The sequence below is a fragment of the Muntiacus reevesi genome, chromosome 12 (genome assembly GCF_963930625.1).
Source record: "Muntiacus reevesi chromosome 12, mMunRee1.1, whole genome shotgun sequence".
NCBI classification, from domain to species: domain Eukaryota; kingdom Metazoa; phylum Chordata; class Mammalia; order Artiodactyla; family Cervidae; genus Muntiacus; species Muntiacus reevesi.
The window spans coordinates 78442565-78464702 of NC_089260.1; the positions used below are offsets into that span (position 1 = coordinate 78442565).

General features: G+C 40.9%; 2 protein-coding genes across 2 annotated transcripts; both read left to right on the forward strand.

Moving 5' to 3' along the window:
- The first annotated feature begins 145 nt into the window (after window positions 1-145).
- Window positions 146-5325, forward strand: LOC136145153 (keratin, type II cytoskeletal 2 epidermal-like). The gene is made up of 2 exons (XM_065903407.1): window positions 146-2126; window positions 5287-5325. The coding sequence occupies exon 1, from the start codon at window positions 441-443 to the stop codon at window positions 1029-1031; it is 591 nt and encodes a 196-aa protein (XP_065759479.1). The 5' UTR covers window positions 146-440; the 3' UTR covers window positions 1032-2126; window positions 5287-5325.
- A 70-nt stretch (window positions 5326-5395) lies between these two features.
- On the forward strand, window positions 5396-22000 carry LOC136145152 (exocyst complex component 1-like). Its single transcript, XM_065903406.1, has 8 exons — window positions 5396-5580; window positions 7383-7610; window positions 7821-7953; window positions 8536-8660; window positions 9449-9502; window positions 13378-13527; window positions 20022-20127; window positions 21421-22000. The coding sequence occupies exons 1-7, from the start codon at window positions 5497-5499 to the stop codon at window positions 20043-20045; spliced, it is 798 nt and encodes a 265-aa protein (XP_065759478.1). The 5' UTR covers window positions 5396-5496; the 3' UTR covers window positions 20046-20127; window positions 21421-22000.
- The last annotated feature ends 138 nt before the right edge of the window (window positions 22001-22138 follow it).

Genomic DNA, 22138 nt, shown 5'->3' on the forward strand with positions numbered 1-22138 from the left:
GCTGGAAGGGGAGGGTTGGGGTGCTCAGGGGTGTGGAGAGGTCAGAAATAGAAGGTGGTGTTGCTCTGACTGCACACGCAGTGCCCGCATCCTCCTTGAGGGCAGTTCCCACAGTGGGATTGGAAACTGGAGGCAGAGCATCTGCAGGACTAGCAGAATGAGAGTCCACGGGGGCTGTGTGTCTTGCCACCCGATCCACATAAGGTGTCAGGCAAGGTGGAAGGCCAGCCAGATTGGGGAATCTGGAGGACAGGTCGGCCAAGTTGGTGGTGGTAGGAGGGACCTGCAACGTGTGACTGACCGGAGGCAGGGAGCCTGTGGTCCCTGGGGCAGGCGGGGCGGCGCTGCGGCGTCGCATGGCCTTCCTTGCATCCCTCAGGATTCTGTTCCTCTGACGGTCCCTGTTTTGTTTCAGAGTGCCCCGGGTTTTGGCGCGAGTCATGGCTGGAAGCTTCGGAGGCGGGGGAAGGTCACTGCGACCCCAGAGCAGCGGCAGCGGGGGCGGCAGTGGCGGCGGCGGTGGCGGCAGTGGCAGAAAAAGCGGCGGGGGCATCGTCCTCTTGCGGGGGCGCCCACTGCCGGCGGCTCCCAGGGGAGAAGAGCTTCTCCGCGGGGTGTCTGAAGGTGGCTCACGCTGCAGCGCCTTCCCGGACATCGGTGACTCTGGGCAGCCGGGTTGGTGGTCTTCACCCAGCACCACTTCTCCTGGCCTCTCGGGCAGCAGGCTGCAGCGCGGACTTGGGGCAGAGAGCACCGTGGCCACGGGGCCAGGCTGCGAGGGAGGCCGGCCGTCTCCAGCAGTGCCGTCTGAGCAGATGGCGGGGCTTTGGGAGGAAGGCTTCGTCCGAGACACCTGGGCTTTCTCACTGAAGTTGCCTCCTGGGTGCCCCGGAAGGAGGTTTGGAGGCTCGGGAGGGCAGTGGAGGGGCGGGAGGAGCCCGCCGGTCTCCTGGGGCCTAGGTGTCATTGTCATAGCCCCGCTGCGGTCCGGACTCATCTTTCCGTTGTCCTCTCCTTCGGCCTCTGTGTGACCTTCCTCCTCTGTCACGCCTTCCCTTTGATCTTCCTGGACCATGGCCTTACTCTCCTTTGCGCGAGGAAGTGGGCGGTGACTGGTTGGTACCGGCTTCCCAGCCTTGGCTACCTGAACAGGTAGCTCAGGGAGTGAACGCAGGAGAGTAATTTTGCGCCCCGGTGGAGGAATTCTGACGGTTCTCGAAGGTCCGAACATCATGGAATTACGAGTGGACAGGACGGGCTGCTGCTTCGGCCGCTCCCTCAAGTTCGCCAGGGGTAGCCCGCCCACACGGGAGTACCCAGCCTGCTGGATTGGGTACCACCTTTTCGGCATGCTGTAAAACCCGGATGATGAGGGCACTGGATCCTGGTTGAGCAGCCTGCGACCAGGTTGTAAAGCAGAAGCTGGGGCGGCGGGGTGACCCCGGCCAGATGTGGTGGCACCCCGAGGGCGCAAAACCAGCGAGCGCCGGCGGCGGAGCCCAGAAAGAAGTTTACACAGTAAATTGCCCGTATAGGACAGATTGTGCGCCAAATAACCCGAGAATAGAATGTGAAACTGGGAGAGCGTCTCCCTAGCTTCTTACTCCTCTCGCGGTCAAACACGCCCTGGAGGGAGGAGGACTCAGCCTGGCAATTGTGACGCGTCCATGGTATACGTGTCACAGAGAAACTGCAAATTCCGGGGCAAAGGGCGGGGCCCAGTGCACGACCCCTCCCGGGCTCTCTAGCCGCTGAGACCTCCCACTGTGGGTGGCAGGTGTTTGGCACCAGATGGGCCACCGTGCAGAGACTCTTCAGGACCGTGGGGGCCTCCTTCTCCAGAGCTCATCCCATCTAGCTCCTCATCATGCAGCCCCCTTGGTGCCTGCGTGTGTATCTGCCGGCCCTTCCCTGCCTGGGTCTCAGAGACCTGTGCAAAGCTGACTGCAGGAGCCACCCACCCTCCCGGGGGTGGTCCAGCACCTGTGGGGACCTCTCCAGCTTCTCTGCGAGGCCAGGAGCCAGGAGCAGCTTCTCCGCCGCGGCTCCTCTGCCATCATCACCAGCCGGAATGCAGAGCCCTCACCTGGCCAGGTGCTGCACCCCACCACGTCCTTTTCTGGCGGGTAAGCCTCTTTCTTCACTTCTTTTTAGAAATTTGGTACAACAGTTAAATCTTAGACTGTTCTTCAGGGTGTGCAGATGGTAATGGCTTAGCCAGGATGTGACCCAAACCTGCTCTGGGCTGTGGTGCCTCCCCGCCATACATGCTTCACGTGTTACTGTTCTTTTCTTGTCCTCCTTATGGCACTTAGCCCTAAGTGTCATACCTATAATGAGTCTATATCCTACCCTGTAGGTTTTCTTTTGCTCAATTCATGAATTGATCACCTGCTGCGTTGGGTTCTGATCTCAGAAGAGGCAGGTTAAGGACCACCAGTTGTCAGCATAGCACCAGCGGAGGTTTTCCCTTTGGGATAGTTTGAAGGATCCAGATATGTAAAGATGATAGTCTAGATAAATCATGGGCTTTCCTGAAAGAAATTTACCAGTGCATTATTCTGTATGGATTAGAAGCCTGTTTCTGTGGCCTTCCTGGAGTGTGTTCAGTAAGGCAGCTCATTCATGTTGAGAAAGCAAACACATCACTTATTGCAGCTTCATAGTGGAGCCCTGTGTCAGCTTCAGTCAGTCAGTACAGTTTGGTCACTGTGAGCATGTCAGCTGGGTCCACTCTTTACTACCATATATAATTCTAAAGATTCTTATGCCCAGGAGAGAAGTCACACTCTTGGGTGTCTAGGACAAGGGAGACATGTTATTATTCACAAGGTAGAAGCTTCAAAAGAATAGGATAGGACTGAAAACTCCTAGTCTAACATGGCTTTATCGAGTTTGAATCTTGTTTCTTTGGCTTACTTCATTGGAGTGTTTTCTTTCTCCTGGGCTGACATTGTGTGTTACACAGCAGGCATGTGACATGTAGAGGTTTCAGAACCCAGAATTGTATTGATCAGTGAAACTTTATTTATATATTTTAGTTTAAAATCTATTTAAAATAACACTGGACATAATTCATATATTATAAATTAGTTTGCCCTCTGCTCTTGAGATTCTTTTTATAGTATGTCAGAGTAAATTTGGACTTCCATCCCCAAGAAGATTTGAGATTGGAGGACACAAAAGGTTTTTCTCAGACCTAAATTATGTCTGAAAAAAGCGAGAAATATCATAAGCCCTATCTGACCTCTCTAGGAGCAGAAATGATTTACAGCTGTGGCATTTAACCATAATTCCTTGATCTCATTTGAGAAGAGTTCAGTAAGGAACAATCTCTTCATTTTTGTTTCTTCCTTATTTTCTTGTCTTGCTTACCAACAATCCATTGTAATCCATGGATTGATATGGCAGCAGGCTGAGTGGTCTCTGGAGCTCATACAATTAACTTTTTTCCCTAAAATAACTTTAATTTCCTTGTTTTTCAGCTCCTCTTCTTTCCTTGCCCTTTGCTATAACCAGAACTCACTGAAAGCTAACTGGCTTTGTGCAGACCCTCCTTAGGACAGTCTTTCCTTAGTTATTTTATTCATCACTCGGTTTCATTTTTTGCCTTCTCGAAATATGTTGAAATCTTTCTGTAGTTGATGACTTCCACAACCTCTTGGCTTTTACTGGCTTATTAATTTTGGTATTTCTACACTTTTATTTAAGTATGGTTTCAGAAGGAACAGAAAGTAAATGTGTCCTAGTCTGCCATCTTGAGCTGAAAATCCCTGTCAGTTTTAGCATCCAGCATTCCCATGGGGTGGGGCGGGGACCTTGGCATTAATAGGTGTAACACTCAAGATTTCAGCTTTTCTTGGGCAGTCACTAAGGACATAGTATGTGGTAATTTCTAATGGGAAAATAATAACTATTTCATGGAATTTATTTGAGGATTACATTAGATAATGAACATACAAATGCTTTCTAAAGTTTCAAAGTCCATAAAAATGTTTCTTGTTATTGATTTGGTGCTACTTCAGTTTTACTTGACAGTGATTCATGACCTTGCTTATGTGAGAAGATGCCTTCTGAAACAATTATGATCATTTAAAATATTTGTTTATTTTAAATGTTTACTTGTGTAAGGAGCTGTGCAGAATGAACTGGGCATCCCCTGCCCCCTAGTGGCTAAAAAGCTGCACACAAAACACTTTTAACATTTCCAGAGTGACTTGGAAAGGGCTGAGAGCTGGGAGACGCCGCTCTAAGGGACTTGCATTTGTGTACTGCAGTCTGTAATTGCCTGTGCCGAAAGTTTTAGCCCCTCTTTTTTTTTCTGGCATGTTATCTAAAGCTGGCTAATTAGCATTCTTAAGAGTAGATCATTTGTTACTTTGAATTAGGTGTGTTTTGTTCAAGGACAAGTTAACATATGTCAAGTCATGCTGAATGTAGATTCTCATTTTCATACAAAATAATGAATATCTAAAACACTTGGAATTTGTGTTTTAAAGCGTGTCCTGTGAATTGTTGAAAATCAGTAACTTTGTTTCGAGGTTTATTTAAGGGTAAAATTATTTTTTTCATTTTATCTCTCGATCTCAAGATTTATGTAAAATCCCATATGCTGAGTCTGTTCTTTCCAGAAAGTGAACTGAAACATTTATCTAGAAAGCATCTCAGTTCTGACCTCCTGGTCTTTTGTTTTGAAGCAGGAAGACAGCTGAAATTTTTGTAGTTTTACACAGCCATGATGTTGTTCTTACTATACAGATATTGAGAAAGTTTCTATTAGCTGATCCTTAGAAATTTTATAAACACATGTGAAAAATTTTTACAGAGAGAAATGGAAAGTTCAGTTAATATTTTCATTGCCCAAAATAAATTATGAATTGTAGATGCATTTTTAAAATTTCAATTGGAAGTTATTTGGAGGAAAACACAAAACATAACAAAGATAGAAAGAACAAAAATAACAGAAGAAGGTGTTACCTGGGAAAAAAAGGAAAGCAAATTGTTCCTCATGTGTCCTGAATTATAAGCATTATTGTATTAGAGCAACAGTTATCCCAGGTAGAGAAAAAAAAGAGGTTAGGCTTGTACACGTGTTTCATTTCCGGTTTTATATTTGTTTTATAGTTTAATTATGTTTTGGGAAAGTGTGACTAAAGCCTGTTTTAACACAAGTCAATAAATTAGACTGCATGCTTTTGTTATAATAGACATGTTAACATATGCGGTTCTTCATAAAAATAAGTTTTTTTTTCATATATTTTGAATCATTTTTTTCCTATTTTTCAGCATCTAAATGTGACCTGTGCTTATAACTGACCTTACCTGTAAGTACAATGCTGTTGTCCTTCCTAGTTTTTTACTACTTTATTTTTAATTTTTACCCTCTTTTAAGAATCTGTTCCAAGTGGAGAAAATCAGAGTGTGACAGGAGGTGAGGAAGAGGCAGTGGATGAATGCCAAGAGTTAAATGCAAGAGAAGAGCGGGATATTGAGATAATGATGGAAGGCTGTGAATATGCAATTTCTAGCGCCGAGGCCTTTGCAGAAAGGTTGTCCAGAGAGCTGCAGGTGTTAGATGGGGTCAGCCTTTCTTGTAACGTGTGGCTAGTGATGTGTGGTAAGCTGAGGAGACTGGTGATGTTCATATTCTGCTGCCGCTGCCTTTGAGCCTAGACGGTGGGATCGTTGCTGTCTTTCCCTAGAAGCGCATCACCAGCTGCCTCCCTCTGTCTTTCACTGTTCTTGGTCCAGAGACAGAACCATTCCTATTAGGCCAGTGAAGGCAGTTGGCTGAGGTTCTGGATTTGGGGAGGTTCTTGATATGAAGTGATGGAAGTAGAAAGTAGCCAACCTGAAACCACCCTGGGGGTTGATTCCCCCAGCCTCTGGAACACTTCAGAATAGTTCAAGGCTAGAGAATATAATTTTTGTGGTTTGGGGGGAAAAACATAGGTACAAGTTAGAAGGAGAGAGAGTGAGCTGAAAGAAGCGAATCCTTTACCCAAAGAGAGCAAAATAGTGTAGTGAAAACAGGAGAGCCAGGGCAAAAGGATGTTTGACGACTCCTCTGAACTGCTGTGGAATAGATGCTGTTTATTTGTATGCACATATCTGAGCTTGTACCTACATGTACATCTTTAGGAAGTAAAAAGCTACAAGTAGCACCTGTCTTACGAGAAAAATCTAAAATGAGAGTGTTTTGTGAGGGGGGTGTCATTTTGTTAGGCAAAGTATGAATTTAAGAAAAACTCTGAGAATAAGGAATGTTTTTAAGACTTAAAAGAGTGTTGGCATTTTATACATGAAAGGTACAGAAGTTGTAAGGTTGAACTGAGGTCCAGAGATTACACCAATAGCCCAAGCTTACAAATTTGTAGAACTCTCTGGAAGTAAAGCCTAGAAGAGACTTCAAGATGTTGAAGTGAAAATTGTCCTGGATCAGTTCAAGTCACAGCTCTGCTGCTTAAGATTCAGTGGGTCAGAGCTCTGCTGCTTTACAGTTGGGCTGCATCTCCATGGGAGTTATTATGAATAGTATATAAAATAACGTGAAATTTTAGCATCACCCATACAATGATATTATTTTAATTCTTTATCCAAATTTTTTCCTCATATCATGTTATCTGCCTTCTTAATGTGGCTTTGTGGTTTGTATTTTCTAGTTAATGTTGCATCTGTGTTTCAAGTCATCATATTACTTTGCAGTTTAATTTTGGGTTTGAAAGCTTCCATATTTCAGGGAATTGAGAATCAATAGAGTCTTTAGAAAATATTAATAAGGGGTCGGTGGTTTGTTGCTACTTTGTCTGGGGAAAAAAAAAAGTAGTTGCAAATGAAAGAGAAAAGAAAGAATATTGTAGAAGGAGCTATCTTATGGCAATAGACTCTTCCACATCCTATTAGTACAAATCATGCTACAGTTATAAATTAGTTCCATGTATCTGTTAAAGACTGGCATGCTACTGCTACCCTCTTAACTAAGGTATTAGCATAGGTGATTATTATGCTTTTGTTTAGGGTTTTACATAAATGTTGCAGATTATAGAAAATGTCTATAGTTGATAGAGCTGGAAGCAGCGTCAGAGATGGTATAACCTAACGGCACTAATGAGAGTCCACCATTGCTGATGATACATCATGGCGCATGCCCTAAATATGCAGTATTGAGATCTGGTCCCTAACCTCCACATAAGGGGACGTGTGCTTCCCTGAAATACTGTGTGAAAAAGTGGAGTGTAAACACAAAGCAGCCTATTAAAGTAGACGTGTAGATGTGTGTGTCAGCCTTTGTTGCCGCTGCTGCTGAGTCACGCTGCTGTCAAAGATTTATGGATATTTCATTTGAAGAATATGAAGTATTACTTCTCTTTTTAACTGTGTAGGCCAACATCCAGTCTATCATGGCCTCTGAAAAGCAAGTCAACATCCTAATGAAGTTACTGGATGAGGCTCTCAAGGTGGTGGATCTGATTGAATTGAAACTGAGCAGTTATGAGGAAATGCTCCAAAGTGTAAAAGAACAGATGGATCAGATCTCCGAAAGCAACCACCTCATTCATCTCAGTAACACTAATAACGTAAAACTCCTGTCTGAGATAGAGTTTCTTGTGGTAAGCATGGTTATAAACTACTAGCAACAATTAAAAAAAAGCAAAACTAATGATCTCTAAAGCCCATTTGCAAGTATTTTCTAGTTTCCTTAGGAGAGCAAGATTTAAAAATACTGAAGTTTCAAACACCCAGTAATAGGATTGCGTAGCATCTTACCTGTAAACTTCCTAAGAGTACACAGACAAATGGTGTGTTTATTTACTTTCCAGAGCCACATGGACCTAGCCAAAGGTCATATAAAGGCACTTCAGGAAGGAGATCTTTCTTCTTCCAGGGGCATTGAGGCCTGCACCAATGCTGCAGATGCCCTGCTGCAGTGCGTGAATGTAGCTCTTCGACCAGGTATGACCATAAAATCTGCCCAAGAACCTGGGACTAAGCTTCTGACTTAGTGTAAAGCTTTTGACAAGAAGTCCATGAGGCAGGTGGTTTAGGGTTAGATTATTAGCTATTGAAACAAGTTTCACTTACTCTCAAACATAATTTATATCGGCACGAAGAACTTGTTCATTTCAGTACCTTCTGATTGACCATCAGTGACTCTACGTTAACACCAGCATTTTTCTTCAGCGCTGTTCACAGGACCTAGCACAAAGTAGATGCCGTAAGGCTTTGCTAGACCAGCGGTTCCTAAACTTGAGCTTGCATCGGGATCACGGCTAGGGGCCAGTGCATAAGCAGTAGGTCCGCTCTGAGGCCTTAGAATCCATGTTTCTGACCGTTCCCAGGTGAGGCTGAGGCAAGACCGCAGCGTGAGGATCGCTGAGTTACACTGTTTTTCCCCCTTACCTTTCTTTTATAAACACACGCATAAACCAGCAAAAGGTTGAGTTCTTCAGAACTGAAATACGGCTTCTGTTATAAATGCACTCCTTAGACATCCGGGAGCTCTTTAACCCGTTGAATAAGCTGTCACGATTTCAGGCCATGACGTGCTTCTGGCAGTTCAGCAGCAGCAGCAGCAGCAGCAGCAGCAGCGTTTCAGTGATTTGCAAGAGAATTTTGCCCGGAGACTGGCCAGTCACCTCAACAATGTTTTTGTTCGACAGGTAATTTTATCTTATTATAGTACTGGCATATTCCTGTAGCTTGAAATGAAATGGTCACAGAAAAAAAAAATTTAATGTATTTAATTGGGAGCACAATATGTTCCTTTCTATATTTATTTGATTTTAATATTTTTAGATATGTATGTATTTGCTCATAGATGTTTTGGGGGCCTCAGTGGTCTCCTATGAAGACAGTTCCTTTTAGCCAAAATTCCCCAAGTTTTAAATAATTGTGCTTGCATGTTACATATACCCCATTTAGACAATCTTGTTTCTAAAAATAAGTCCAAACTTGTTACGTTTTTAATGTTTGGCCTGTTTTATTTTTCAGTATTTTCAAGTGAGAACAGGGACTTGATTCCATGTTTTCAGTATTTCATTGGCTCCATATACTTATAAATATGAGAAAAATGACTAACTCAATTGTAAATTCTAGTTGATTTAATCTTATAGAAAACCTTTATCTCTATTTCTATGTGGAAAGGGTGTTATAATTAAGGTTGTGGCAATGATATAAATGTTACTGTTAAGTATACCTTAGAGGGATTTGACTAGAAGGTGCTTTTTTTAATAAATAATAAATTAGACTTAATATTTCTTGAATAAATTAGGTGTCATAAATTAGATTTTGTGTATTTATGATCTCTTTAATAGGGATTTGGGGCCAAAAAAAGTTGAGTGAAATTTTGTTCATCAAGAAATGCTGACTGATATTCCAGGTTCTTATTTTGTTTTCACTTTGTAGTATTCTGAAACAATTGTATTTACTCTATTTTATTTCTGATTAGTTTACTCAGGCCCTCCTTCAACTCTATAACAGGTCCTACTTTCTTTCCGTGCCTGTGAGTACATCAACTTTGGCTCCAGCTTCTCCGATTCTTTTTTTTCCCCTGTAAGGTTTACTAAGCTTAATAGCAGCAGAATCTTTATAGTTATAATTTACTGATTTGAGCTACCTGTTAACCATATTTGTGGCAGTTTTTTTAATGTCCCATAACAGAAAGTTTATTTAGATCCAAAGGCATTTAATCTCATTCTGCTTGCCTTTCTTTCTGTCATTCTTTCATTCACTCACTCACTCCTTTATTTGGAAGTCATTTGCCAAGTGATTAAAGATGCATTCCAGACGTTTCATTGGAATAGATGAGAGGCTGATTCTTTGCTCTAGTTGCTCACGATCTAGAGAAGGGCGACAAACAGACTGAGGGAGGGTGTATGTTATGGTGGTACCATGGGAGTAAAGGAAGACCAGCTAACTAACCGTGCAAGGGGGAACCAGGGGAAGACTCTCTTAACATTCCACTTGACTTGAAAAGCTTCAGGAAAAAAGTAAACCTAGGAATCACATAGGAAATACTAATGCACATTTTTCTTACACTATTATTTCAATAATATCTATTTTTACACAATTCCCTAGTTTTTTTAAATTATCCTGTTGACAGGCTATAGTCCACATTTGTAAATGGTATGGAAAATACCAGTCATTAAATGATAATCCTTTCTCCACCCTTAATTGTTTGTTATAACATGCTATTATTTGTGATTTTTGCTTCCTTGCCTTATAAACTAATGGCTTTGTTTAAAATGAATGCATCCCAGTTCTGAAAATCTAATATGCATTGTTACATGTGAGTAATGCATGTTAAAAACCAGAATGTTGCAACAACCTGGAATGTGCTGATGAAGATGAAAGACAGTGTCCCAAGTGCAGAAAAGAGATTTTCTGTGTGTTAAATTGAATACTTCGTGTCACCTAGCAAAGAGTTGGGAAACAAGGGGATTTCTGTTCCTGGTTGTGGGACACACTGGGAAGATTCGATTACCGCACTGGGTTACATGTCTTTGTTCACCATCAAATTTTGATTGTGTGTCTGATTTGTGTGTTACATTGTGTGACAGGACTCACTGTCCTCCATATGTAAGAGTAAGAAATGGCTGCTACCCTCAAGATGCTTGTGAGGATGTGGTAAAGGTAATGTACTTAAAACTCTACAGCAGTGTATAGGGGCTACCTTAGGGACACCACAATGAAGTGAATGTGTCAGTAAAGCAAGTCACACAAATTTTTTGGTTTCCCAGTGCGTAAAAAAGCTATGTTTACACAGTATTGTAGCCTATTGTGTGCAATAGCATTATGTCTAACAGAAGAATGTACACATTTATTTTAAAAATACTTCATTGCTAAAAATTGCTAAGCACCCTCTGAGCCTACCATCTGAGTCATCATCTTTTTGCTGGTGGAGGGTCTTTCCTCAATGTTGAAGGTGCTGGAGGACCAAGGCAGTGATTGCTGAAGATTGGGGTAGCTATGTCAATTTTTAAAAATAAGACAAGAGTGAAGTTTGCTGTAATGATCAACTTTTCCTTTCTCAGACAATTTCTCTGTGGCATGCAATGCTGTTTGATAGCATTTTACCCACAGTAGAACTTCTTCCAAAATTGGAGTCAGTCTTCTCAAATCCTGCCACTTGTTTTATCAACTTAGTTTATGTATTAATTATAGTCTAAATCCTTTGTTGTCATTTCAGTAGCCTTCACAGCATCTTCATCAGGAGTAGATTCTCTTTCAAGAGACCAGTTTCTTTGTTCATCCGTAAGAAGCAACTTCTCATCCATTAAATATCTGTTAAATGAGATTATAACAGTTCAGTCACATCTTTAGACTCCACTTCTAATTCTAGTTCTGCTTTCTACCACATCTATAGTTACTTCCTGTACTGAAGTCATACCCCTCAAAGTCATTCATGAGGGTTGGAATCAGCTTCTTCCAAAACTCCTGTTAATGTTGATATTTTGACCTCTTCTCATGAATCATGGTGTTCTTAAAGGCATCTAGAATGGCCAGTCCTTTTCAAAAGGTTTTCAGTCATCATTACTAATTTATTTATCTCTAATAAGAAACTTTAAACAATGTCTTAATTTTTAAAGTATATAAAGAGTAAAATTCTTAGCACGATTGAATTCTAGATATGATAGTTATCTATATTATTGATTGAATTAAGCAATTTAAGTATTTTTTCTCCTTCCTATATATTTTGAAACCAGTTTCTCTTAAAATCTTTCTGTTAACACTAACAATATTTAATATATCCTAATAGTCTGAAGGTAATAATGTTTTTATATCAGTGAATTTTCACATGATGATGATCTGGAAATGCTACTTACAGTAGAAAGTTTTGAATAGTAATATATGTAGAAGAGCTTTGTAAACCATAAAATTCTCTATAAATGTTGGTTCTTCCATTTTGCATGAGAGATGAAGGTTTTTAATTGAAGAGTTTTCCTGACATTAAATTAAATAGTACAACTTAACATGCAGTGACCTGAGTAAACAGCTATAGAAGAACATAAACCATGATTTTGAGTCTTGAATTATTGAAAAAATTAATGAGGAAGGATAATGGAAATATATCTAATGTTATTGTTAATAAGGGTAAAATATTTGGAAAACATTTATCAGCAATAACAAGTTTGTCAAATACTCCTTCCTTTTAGTTAGTGTAACTTAATTAAGGCACAATTTGGAGACATTAGCAGACTTAAAACTAATCTCTCTCTGTGTACAGTATCTAATATCTGTGAGTCAGTGGAATCTCAGTCATCCTTCTGATGTGGTAAACATTTCTGAAATGTAATGTTTGTAATGACCTTCAGCAGTTTTTGAGTCTGGTTAGAATGGTTTTGTTTGGCATGTTTTTAAAAGAAAACAGAAGTGAGACTCACATGGCTGAGGTTCAGATTCTAGCCTTCCGCCTGTGTGGCCTGTGTGGATCACTTAGCCCTTTGAATTTCAGTTTGTTCCGTTGGGTCAGCTGATCTACTGGATCCATATACTCTAGAACAAAAGTCAGGATGCATCGTCTGCCTCAGGCTGATTGAAAACGTGCTCATTTATATAAGTCATGTCAAGGATTAAAAACAAAATTATATAGTTGCTTCTGTAGAAAATTAATGGAAAAATTAAAATTACATTATTATTAGGGGTTATCCTGGAAAGGGCTTCCCAGGTGGCTCAGTGGTAAAGAATCCGCCTGCAGTGCAGAAGACATAGGTTCAGTCCCTGGGTGGGGAAGATCCCCTGGAGGAGGAAATGGCAACCTACACCAGTACGCTTGCTGGGAACTCCCATGGACAGAGGAGCCCGGCAGGCTACAGACAATCTATTGGGTTGGCCAAGAATAGGATATGATCCAGCAACTGAGCACTGAGCGCTGCCCTGGAAAGCCCAGGAAGCAGTCATCTGCAGTCCTTCCTAGTTCTGACATTCTGTGTCCTGTGCATTTTCACCTGCTGTTTAAATATCGTAGACTCTAATGGAGATATCATAGATGGAGACAATTTGTTTTGAATGACTTCCCCTGTTCGGTGTGTGTTTCTTAGTAACAGTTTATATCATGATATTTATTTGCTTAGTCAATTGTAAAATGTTATGGGAGAGGTAAAGTTGATTAAACTATTCATTCTCAACTACTCTAAAAGATAAAATGAGTCGATTTATCAGAGAGTCATTCTTGTGTGTTTATGACTATTTTATGGTGGTGGTGTTCAGTTTGTATACACAGGATGATTAAAAAAAGACAAGTAAGTACTCAGTTCTTATATTTCTATGTTCTGTTGTTTTTGCTTGGCCATGCTTGATCATTATTAAGGATATTTAGTTACAACAATGTTTCTTTATACTGTCAGTGATAGTTATGTCCTTATTTATTCACTCTAGGGTCGTGATCAGAGTTCAACTCTTGCTCAGCGCTCTATTGAACTGACTTTACCTAATCATCATGCATTTCATAGAGACTTACTCCGATATGCCAAGCTGATGGAGTGGCTAGAGAGTACGGATTATCGAAAATATGAGGGACTAACAAAGGTATGGATTTGACGTCAGCTACTCACTGAGTATAGAGCATTATCTTTTAGAATCGAGAGGTCGTGTGTTCAGTTCCGCAAGTGACATTTGAAGCACTGTTGTATGTTCTTAAAAAAGCAGCAAGTAGTTGAATTTCTTAGTGCTCATTAGCTATGGAGAACATTTTTTTTCTTTTTCATTTATTTTTATTCGTTGGAGGCTAATTACTTTACAATATTGTAGTGGTTTTTGCCGTACACTGACATGAATCAGCCATGGATTTACATGTGTTCCCCATCCTGATCCCCCCTCCCGCCTCCCTCTCCATCCCATCCCTCTGGGTCTTCCCAGTGCACCAGCCCTGAGCACCCGTCTCATGCATCCAGCCTGGGCTGGTGATCTCTTTCACCCTTGATAGTATACTTGTTTCAATGCTGTTCTCTCTGAACATCCCACCCTCGCCTTCTCCCACAGAGTCTAAAATTCTGGAGAACATTTATTTTATGTACTTAGATGGAGAATAGCTAAATTTTGAACTTCAATATAGTATTAGGCCATACTGTAGCTTGAAGCATCATTTAGTTTAGTTAGTTAAGTAATTATTTCCTGAGTTGCTTTATGTGCAATATAAAAACTAGAGAGTATGAAGTTATATTTTCAATGAGGCATTTGCTTTATAAGAACCTGTAATCTGTTCTTTTAAGCACATGCAGTGTGCCTCTTTATTAAGCAGACATTCCATTGTTCCAGGCACAGAGGAACATGGGTATTTCTGTTCCTGATTGTGGGACACACTAGCTGGAAAAATTGGATTATCATATTATGGTACATTTCTTTGTCACTCACCAGATTTTCACTGTGTGCCTCTTTTGTACTCACTAATCCATATGTAAGAATAAGAAGTGGCTCCCACACATGCTCCTACTTCCAGAGAGCGTCAGGTCTGCCCGGGAAGAGCAACTATCCTTAGCAGCCGGCCAGAGTTAAGTGCTGAACTGGATATGAGTTTAAATGTATAGCATGTTAGAGAAAGGAAATTCATGACCTGTAGCCACAGGAGAAAACTTCATAGAAAACATTGGACTTGACTCTTTTCCCGGGACTTTAAGAAGACCAGCCTGACTGAAGCTGAAATTCCATATTCTAGAAGAGTGAGAAGTTAGGTTGAAAAATCTGAGTCGTGAGTCCTAGCAGCATTCTTCAGACACAGGAAGAGACTTGATAGGGGAAACTAAGAACCTAATACAATAATGAACTGAAATGAAATCTTGGACGAAGAGGATGATAGTAGGAATAGAGATTATAAGTCACAAGAGAGAATCCCAAAACAAGGGACAGGATGGTGCCAGACTTGTGAGACGCAGAGATTAAAACAGTGATAAATACCACTTGGGCTTCCCAGGTGGCGCAATGATAAAAAAAAAATCCACCTGTCAATGTAGAAAATGCAGGCTTGATCCCTGGGTTGGAAAGATCCCCTGGAGAAGGAAATGGCAACCGACTGCAGTACCATTGCCTGGAGAATCCCGTGGAGAGAGGAGCCTGGTGGCCACAGTCCGTGGGGTCGCAGAGTGGGACACGACTGAGTGGCTGAGCACACACACACACGGATGGCCACAGCTGGACAAGAAAGAGCCATTCACACGTTCCCTTAGCAAACGCGCTGAGCATCTGCTGTGTGCTGACACTGTTGTATGCACGAAAGAGAACGGCGCTGAAGGAGACAGGCGAACACTTGCCTGTTCAGAGTACATATTCCAGTGGAGAAGGACCAACATAAAAGTCAACTTCATAGTCTGCTGGAAGGTACTGCTGAGAGCTCTAGAGAAAATAAAGCAGGGAATGCTAGGACATCAGAAAGGTTGCGGTTTCAAAAAGGGTGGTCCGAGAAGGCAACATTTGAGCACAAATTTTAAAGATAAGCAGGGGTGCGCAGTGGGAATTTCCGAGGAAAGCTTTCCCAGCACAGCACAAGTGCCCCAAGGCAAGAGCAACCTGGAGCACTGGAGGAGCAACCAGGCCGTGGTGGTGGGAGCACGGCGAGTCAGGTTCAGGATGGGAGGGCGGGCGTGAGAGGTGCGGTGGGGGGCGGGGGGCGGGGCAGGGCAGATCTGGAAGGGACTGGGCACCGGTGTTGGAATTTGGTTTTTACTTGCAGAGAGATGAGGGAGGGGTGTTGATGGGCTTTGAGTAGCAGAATGACATGCTCTCATTTAGTAAACGGCCATTGTAGCAGGAACCCTTGGGCTCAGGACTCTACTGTTGTGTTGTATTCTGATTAGTTTTGAGTCAGCAGAATTCTGATTTGGAGATAGTTTACAGAAGAATATTTGCATGACTGGAATCTTTGCCTTCTGAAGTTTTAAGAGGATTAATACTGTATTTTGAATGATTAAATATTGTTACATCTTAAGAGTTTTGTGCCAACAAGTGCTTTGTCCCCTAGTGAATATTCAAATGAGTAAAATAATCAATAAGCTTTTTGCCTGATTGTGTTCTCAGTGAGTATGATTGCCGTATCTTTATATATATGTAGCTTCATGAATGTAATTTAAAGTGAAGAAGCAAGCCAGTAGCCAGTCTAGTGCTGAAGTATGGAATCATTCTCTGCTCATGGTATATTTTCAATTGACAGTATTGATGTGCTTTTTTAAATGAAATTATCTTATTTCCAAAGAATCTTGCTTTGTCTTGTGTTTGAACTTGTGACAGACCATGCAGTTTTATGCCTGATAATCTAATTTGGTTGCTCAAGTGTTTTCAAAAATAGGAATCTTATTAATATGACCAAGAAAGGAATGAAAGGAAATGGAAGGAAAGGAATGAAAAAAGGAACCTGACAAATCAGTGTTTCTTTGGTAAGAAATAATAATTAAATCCAGATGCTATTTGTACTTGATCCTTTCCATGTAGTGTGTGCTAGTGGTAAAGAACCCGCCTGCCAATGCAGGAGACATAGGAGATTCAGCTTCAGTGTCTGGCTCAGGAAGGTCCCCTGGAGAAGGAAATGGCAACCCACTCCAGTATTCTTGCCTGGAGAATTCCATGGACAGAGGAGCCTGGTGAGCTCTAGTCCATAGGGCTGCAAAGAGTTGAACCTGATTGAAGTGACGTAGCACTCACCTTTGTACTTGGTTATTTGTACCCAGCTCACACTTTTTGGCAGGACCAGGAAAAGCTTGTCTTCATTTCTTTAGGGAAAAGAATAACTAGGCCCTGCCCCAACTCTACTTACGGCTGAATCTAAGCAAACCCCTGATTTGGGGTGTATGTAATTTAGAGCCTAAGGAAAATAGAGGTGCGTTGGGCATGTAATAAGCTCGGCTGCCCAGAATCCCTTCTGCCTAGCTGGGGCAGTAGAGCATGTAGAGCAGTTGAGCAGGGAGATGGTTTATCCTTGTTTAGGTAGGAACAATCTTTCCTCTCCCAATAGCCCCTTGAGGCCGACACATTGTCTCAGCCTCAGTCCTATATTTGTAAATATAGAAAATAAAACATGGTGTTATCTGTAAGACTCTAAAGTGAGCACAAGAAAAAGTTGGAAATACTGCCTGAGATAACAGTATTTAAGCTCAAGATAGTTGGATTTTAAGTTAGGTGCTGTATACAGGATGCTAAGAGAAATAAATACTCCCAGTGAGAAGCTTCTCTCTGAATTCAGTAAGTGAATGAGCTGGGAGTCACGCCTGTCTGTGGGCTTCCCCACCTGTGGGTTCTGTTGAGAACCTGGGGGAAGGTGTTCAGTCATTTCAATTGTATTGAAAAAGAAGGTGATTTTCAGTAGTCTGCTCAAATCACTGTTTTAGAAATAGCGACTGTTTAAATTGCTTGGGTAGTAGTGTGCACTTAGTTTGGGTATTGGAATGCAGTCTGTTATATTGAGTGAGTTGAGTAGAAATCTAATGAAGATTTTATGAATTATAAGTTGGTCAGCCATTTACATTGATTTCCAGTGATCAGTGTTTTTGTGATAATTTAAAATTCAACGAATGAGATGCTGAAAAGTGAAATAGCTGAATGAAATAGGAATAATTTTAGTGTCTTTTTAGCTTTAGATTTGCTTTTAAAGTTACACACAAAGATCACAGGAAAAAATTTCCTATTTAACTTTCCTTACGGAGAATCTGTGGGAAATGTATGTGGCATGCAAATTGGAAAAAAGAAGGCTCTATATTATGTTTCATCCAAAAATTTTTTATAAGGACATATCTATCAATAAAATATCTAAATATATATAAATATATCTAATATATTTTTATATACTTATAAAATAACTTAAAAAAATCAATAATGAACTATGAGTCAGTATACAAATAATTTAAGTGATATACCTTTGAAAGTTACATCTGATGTTTAAAGCAAAGTAAACTGTTCTAAAACTGGATGTGTTTGAAATTGAAGTGTAGATTTCATGATAAATTTAAAAGAATAACTAGGCATAGGAGTTTTTCTGCTGTGGATTTATTTAAATTTAGTGAAACTCTACATAAGGCATTTAACATAGGATTTGGAAAAATACATGGCCTCCCGCTGTTGACTCTTTCATCAGGGTATAAAATATTTTTGTATGATAATAAGCATAGATGATGAGGGAATGAGTTTGCATGTTAAATAATAGATGTTTTCATTTGAACTAGAATAAATTTTGTTTTTTAAAAAGAAATCATTTGATTATGAAAACTGTAAGATGTGGTAATTAAATTCTTATGAGAGTAACCTATTTGGGGCTAATTTACTACCCCATGCTGGCAAGGTATGGTAAAACTCAGTGTCCTGCTTCAGTGTCATTGATCCTGTCTGTTGGTATAATAATTTTTGAAACAGCATGGCATTATGGAAGAAGAGTTAAAAGATTCCCTTATTCTTTAGCACTGTAATTTTACCCTTAGGAAATTATTCCAAGAAAGCAGTTCATTAGAGATGAAAAGCTTGTTGTAACATTGTCTATCACAGCAAAACATCAAAACCAATTATGTAGTCTGTGTTAGGAGGTTGGTTTACTAAACTGAACATCAGCAGAGCATAATACTGTGCAGTCATTAGCATATGACCTGGAAAAGCGTGATTGTGCTGCCCCAAACACCCAGTATCGTATGAATGCAGCTATGTTTAAAATACATGAAAGGTAATGTGTAAATTACCATCGGATCATTGAAAAAGCAAGAGAGTTCCAGAAAAACATCTACTGCTGCTTTACTGACTACGCCAAAGCCTTTGACTGTGTGGATTACCAAACTGTGAAAAATTCTTCAAAAGATAGGAGTAGCAGACCACGTTATTTGCCTCTCAAGAAATCTGTATGCAGGTCAGGAAGCAACGGTTAGAACTGAACATGGAACAACAGACTGGTTCCAAATCAGGAAAGGAGTATATCAAGGTTGTATACTGTCACCCTGCTTATTTAACTTATATGCAGAGTACATCGTTTGAAATGCTGGGCTTCGTGAAGCACAAACTGGAATCAGGATTGCCAGGAGAAATATCAAAATCCTCAGATAAGCAGATGACACCAGCCTTATGGCAGAAAGTGAAGAACTAAAGAGCCTCTTGATGAAAGTGAAAGAGGAGAGTGAAAAAGTTGGCTTAAAACTCAACATTCAGAAAACTAAGATCATGGCATCTGGTCCCATCACTTCATGGCAAATAAATGGGGAGACAATGGAAGCAGTGAGAGACTTTATTTTGGGGGGCTCCAAAATCACTGCAGGTGGTGATTACAGCCATGAAATTAAAAGAGGCTTGCTCCTTGGGAGAAAAGCTATGACCAACCTAGACAGCATATTAAAAAACTGAGACATTACTTTGCCAACAAAGGTCCATTTAGTCAAGGCTATGACTTTTCCAGTAGTTATGTATGGGTGTGAGAGTTGGACTGTAAAGAAAGCTGAGCACCGAAGAATTGATGCCTTTGAACTATGGTGTTGGAGAGGATTCTTGAGAGTCCCTCGTACAGCAAGGAGATACAACCAGTCAATCCTAAAGGAAATCAGTCCTGAATATTCATTGAAACAACTGATATTGAAGCTGAAACTCCAATACTTTGGCCACCTGATGCGTAGAAGTGACTCATTTGAAAAGACCCTGATGCTGGGAAAGATTGAAGACTGGAGGAGAAGGGGACAACAGAAGATGAGACGGCTGGATGGCATCACCGACTCAATGGACATGAGTTTGAGCAGGCTTCGGGAGTTGGTGATGGACAGGGAGGCCTGGCATGCTGCAGTCCATGGGGTTGCAAAGAGTCGTACTTGACTGAGCAACTGAACTGAACTGAAAGTATAAAAGTGAAAATGTGAGTGTGATTATTCAACTTCATATTTTTACAAACTGTTAATATTATGATGCCAGTTCAGTTTTTTTAAAAGATGGAAAATAGCCTTCTTGTGTCCTATGAAATGCATCAAATATTTTCAGACCACAAAATTGAAAACAAGCACAAAGGATATGGGGGGATTGAGAAATAGAAATTGTTATACTTGTTTTATTAATGAGTATGTGTTGTTTTCACTTTTAAGAATTGCATGGATTGTTTGTCATGACTCTGTGAGAGAGAAATTAAAGATGTCTTTGAAGTTGCAAAGATCAAGATGACTGGCACAACTAAAGAAAGCAAGAAGCTTGGTAAGCTTAGGCACCTCAGTCCCCTTGTTTTCTCTTCTACTAAAAATTATTTATCTGTGACACATAATTTTAAGACTTTTTAGGCAAGGTGGAAGGAGATACAATAGAATTAGTAAAAGAATAAATCTAATGCATTGGTTTGATTTATAGGTTTTTCATGGAACAAGTATGTCTCTAAAGCCTTATTTTTACTAATTAAAATTCTGCAGTATGTGAACTTGACAGCAATTGTATATACATGCCGTGTCTAATAAAAGTACAGCGCAGACGCGGAACCCGTGAATACGGAGGACCAACCATGGGACTTGAGCATCCATGGATTTTGGTGTCCACCACTGGTGCTGGAACCAACCCTGCACAGACACCAGGGACAGCTGTGTATAGTCACAGCAGCAGCAGTTGGCCAGAGAATGAAGTGCAGTCTGGAGAGAAAGTACTAGATTAAGAGACAGATGTTGGAAGTTCAGTTTCTGATTTCCTAAAAGACCTTTTGTACCAGTTGGAGGCAAGTCTGTGATCTCTTAAGTCATTGCACTCCACAGGGAAGTGAAGTGATGCCTGGCTTCTTACTTGTCACTGGCTATTTTGAATCAAAAAGAAAGTTGCTAAGTGTTTTCTCCCCTGTGAAGGGGCTGTAAAAATGTCACCAAAATTTCTCCTGTAATTATACTTTATTTTTCCAAAGAGTTATTTTTGAAACAAGAGGGGTTTTTGTTGCTTCTAAATATGTTAAATAAACAAAAAACTTGATTTAAAAGGATAACCAGTGAAAGTATCAAGTTGCAAGGAAATGATTTGCCGAGGCCACGTTCTGCTCTTGCATGTACCCATCTCTGGGCTTTTTGGATGGAGTTCTGTGCCTGTCGGAGTCAGAACCTGGCCTTAAATGGCTACAGTGTGTCCTCTGTGTCTGCATAGCTCCCCTTTAGAACCATGAGTGTAGCATTTGCTTGTTGAAAGGAGCCTGTGCCCTGATTGAAATTGATAGCTCGTCTTTCCATTCTTTTCTTTAGGACAAAGAAGACTATCTTTAGTAGTGGGTAATTATTTTGTGATTCACTGGTTTGTGGTTTGTTTTTGTTTTTAATACAACACTAATATATTGGTGATACTAGTTCCGATTTTTTAAATGGTTTGAATCTGTGTATTGCACTTTGGTAAAGATACTGATAAAAATATTGGGACAGTAGGCTTTTGGAAACAGAAATGCTAACTCATCCTAAAGGTTACTTGTTCTTAAACGGTGTGTTTATATCCTTGTTAATGTTTCACCATGGATATGTTAAATTGAAGAAGGAATTCATAGGGCCTGGACTCCATCTCAGGCCTGTCCGTGCTGATCGTGCTCGGCTGCCTCTCCAGTGGACTCTGAACTCTCTGCTTAGTGCCTGTGGGAACGACAATGGAAGGATAAGACCCCTCCAGACAGGGGAATCTTGAAGATCACATCCAGGTTGCTCATTGCCTAAGAGGAAGCATACCGTAATCACCCCTGTCTCCGGACAGGTCATAAACTTTTCCTGTATCTATCAGGATGTAATCACAGGCTTATCGATTATTAACTGGTTGGAATGTAACTCCGGGCTTATTGACTATTGACTGTTTGAACACACAACACTTGAATGATGGGGTTATTGTAGTTGTATTTACCCTACCTTTGTTTATGTAAGTCTCAACGGAATTGAGGTGGTGGGTTTGGACACGTACACATGGGGTAGGTGGTGGGGTTTGGACACGTACACATGGGGTAGGTGGTGGATTTGGACACGTACACATGGGGTATAAAAGATTTTCACAAATGCTGGACGGGGTCCTTGGCTAAGAGGAGACTCTGCCTTGGGCCCGCCGGTGTAATAAACTGCACTCCACTATCTGCATTGTCCTTCTGAGTGAGTCTGTTTCCCGGAAAGCGTGGCTATAACAAAATCAGTTTTTCTTTTTAGTAAACAACATATTAATACAGTTACATGTTTAATGTTTTCATTTAGTATATTTGTCATCACTTGCTACT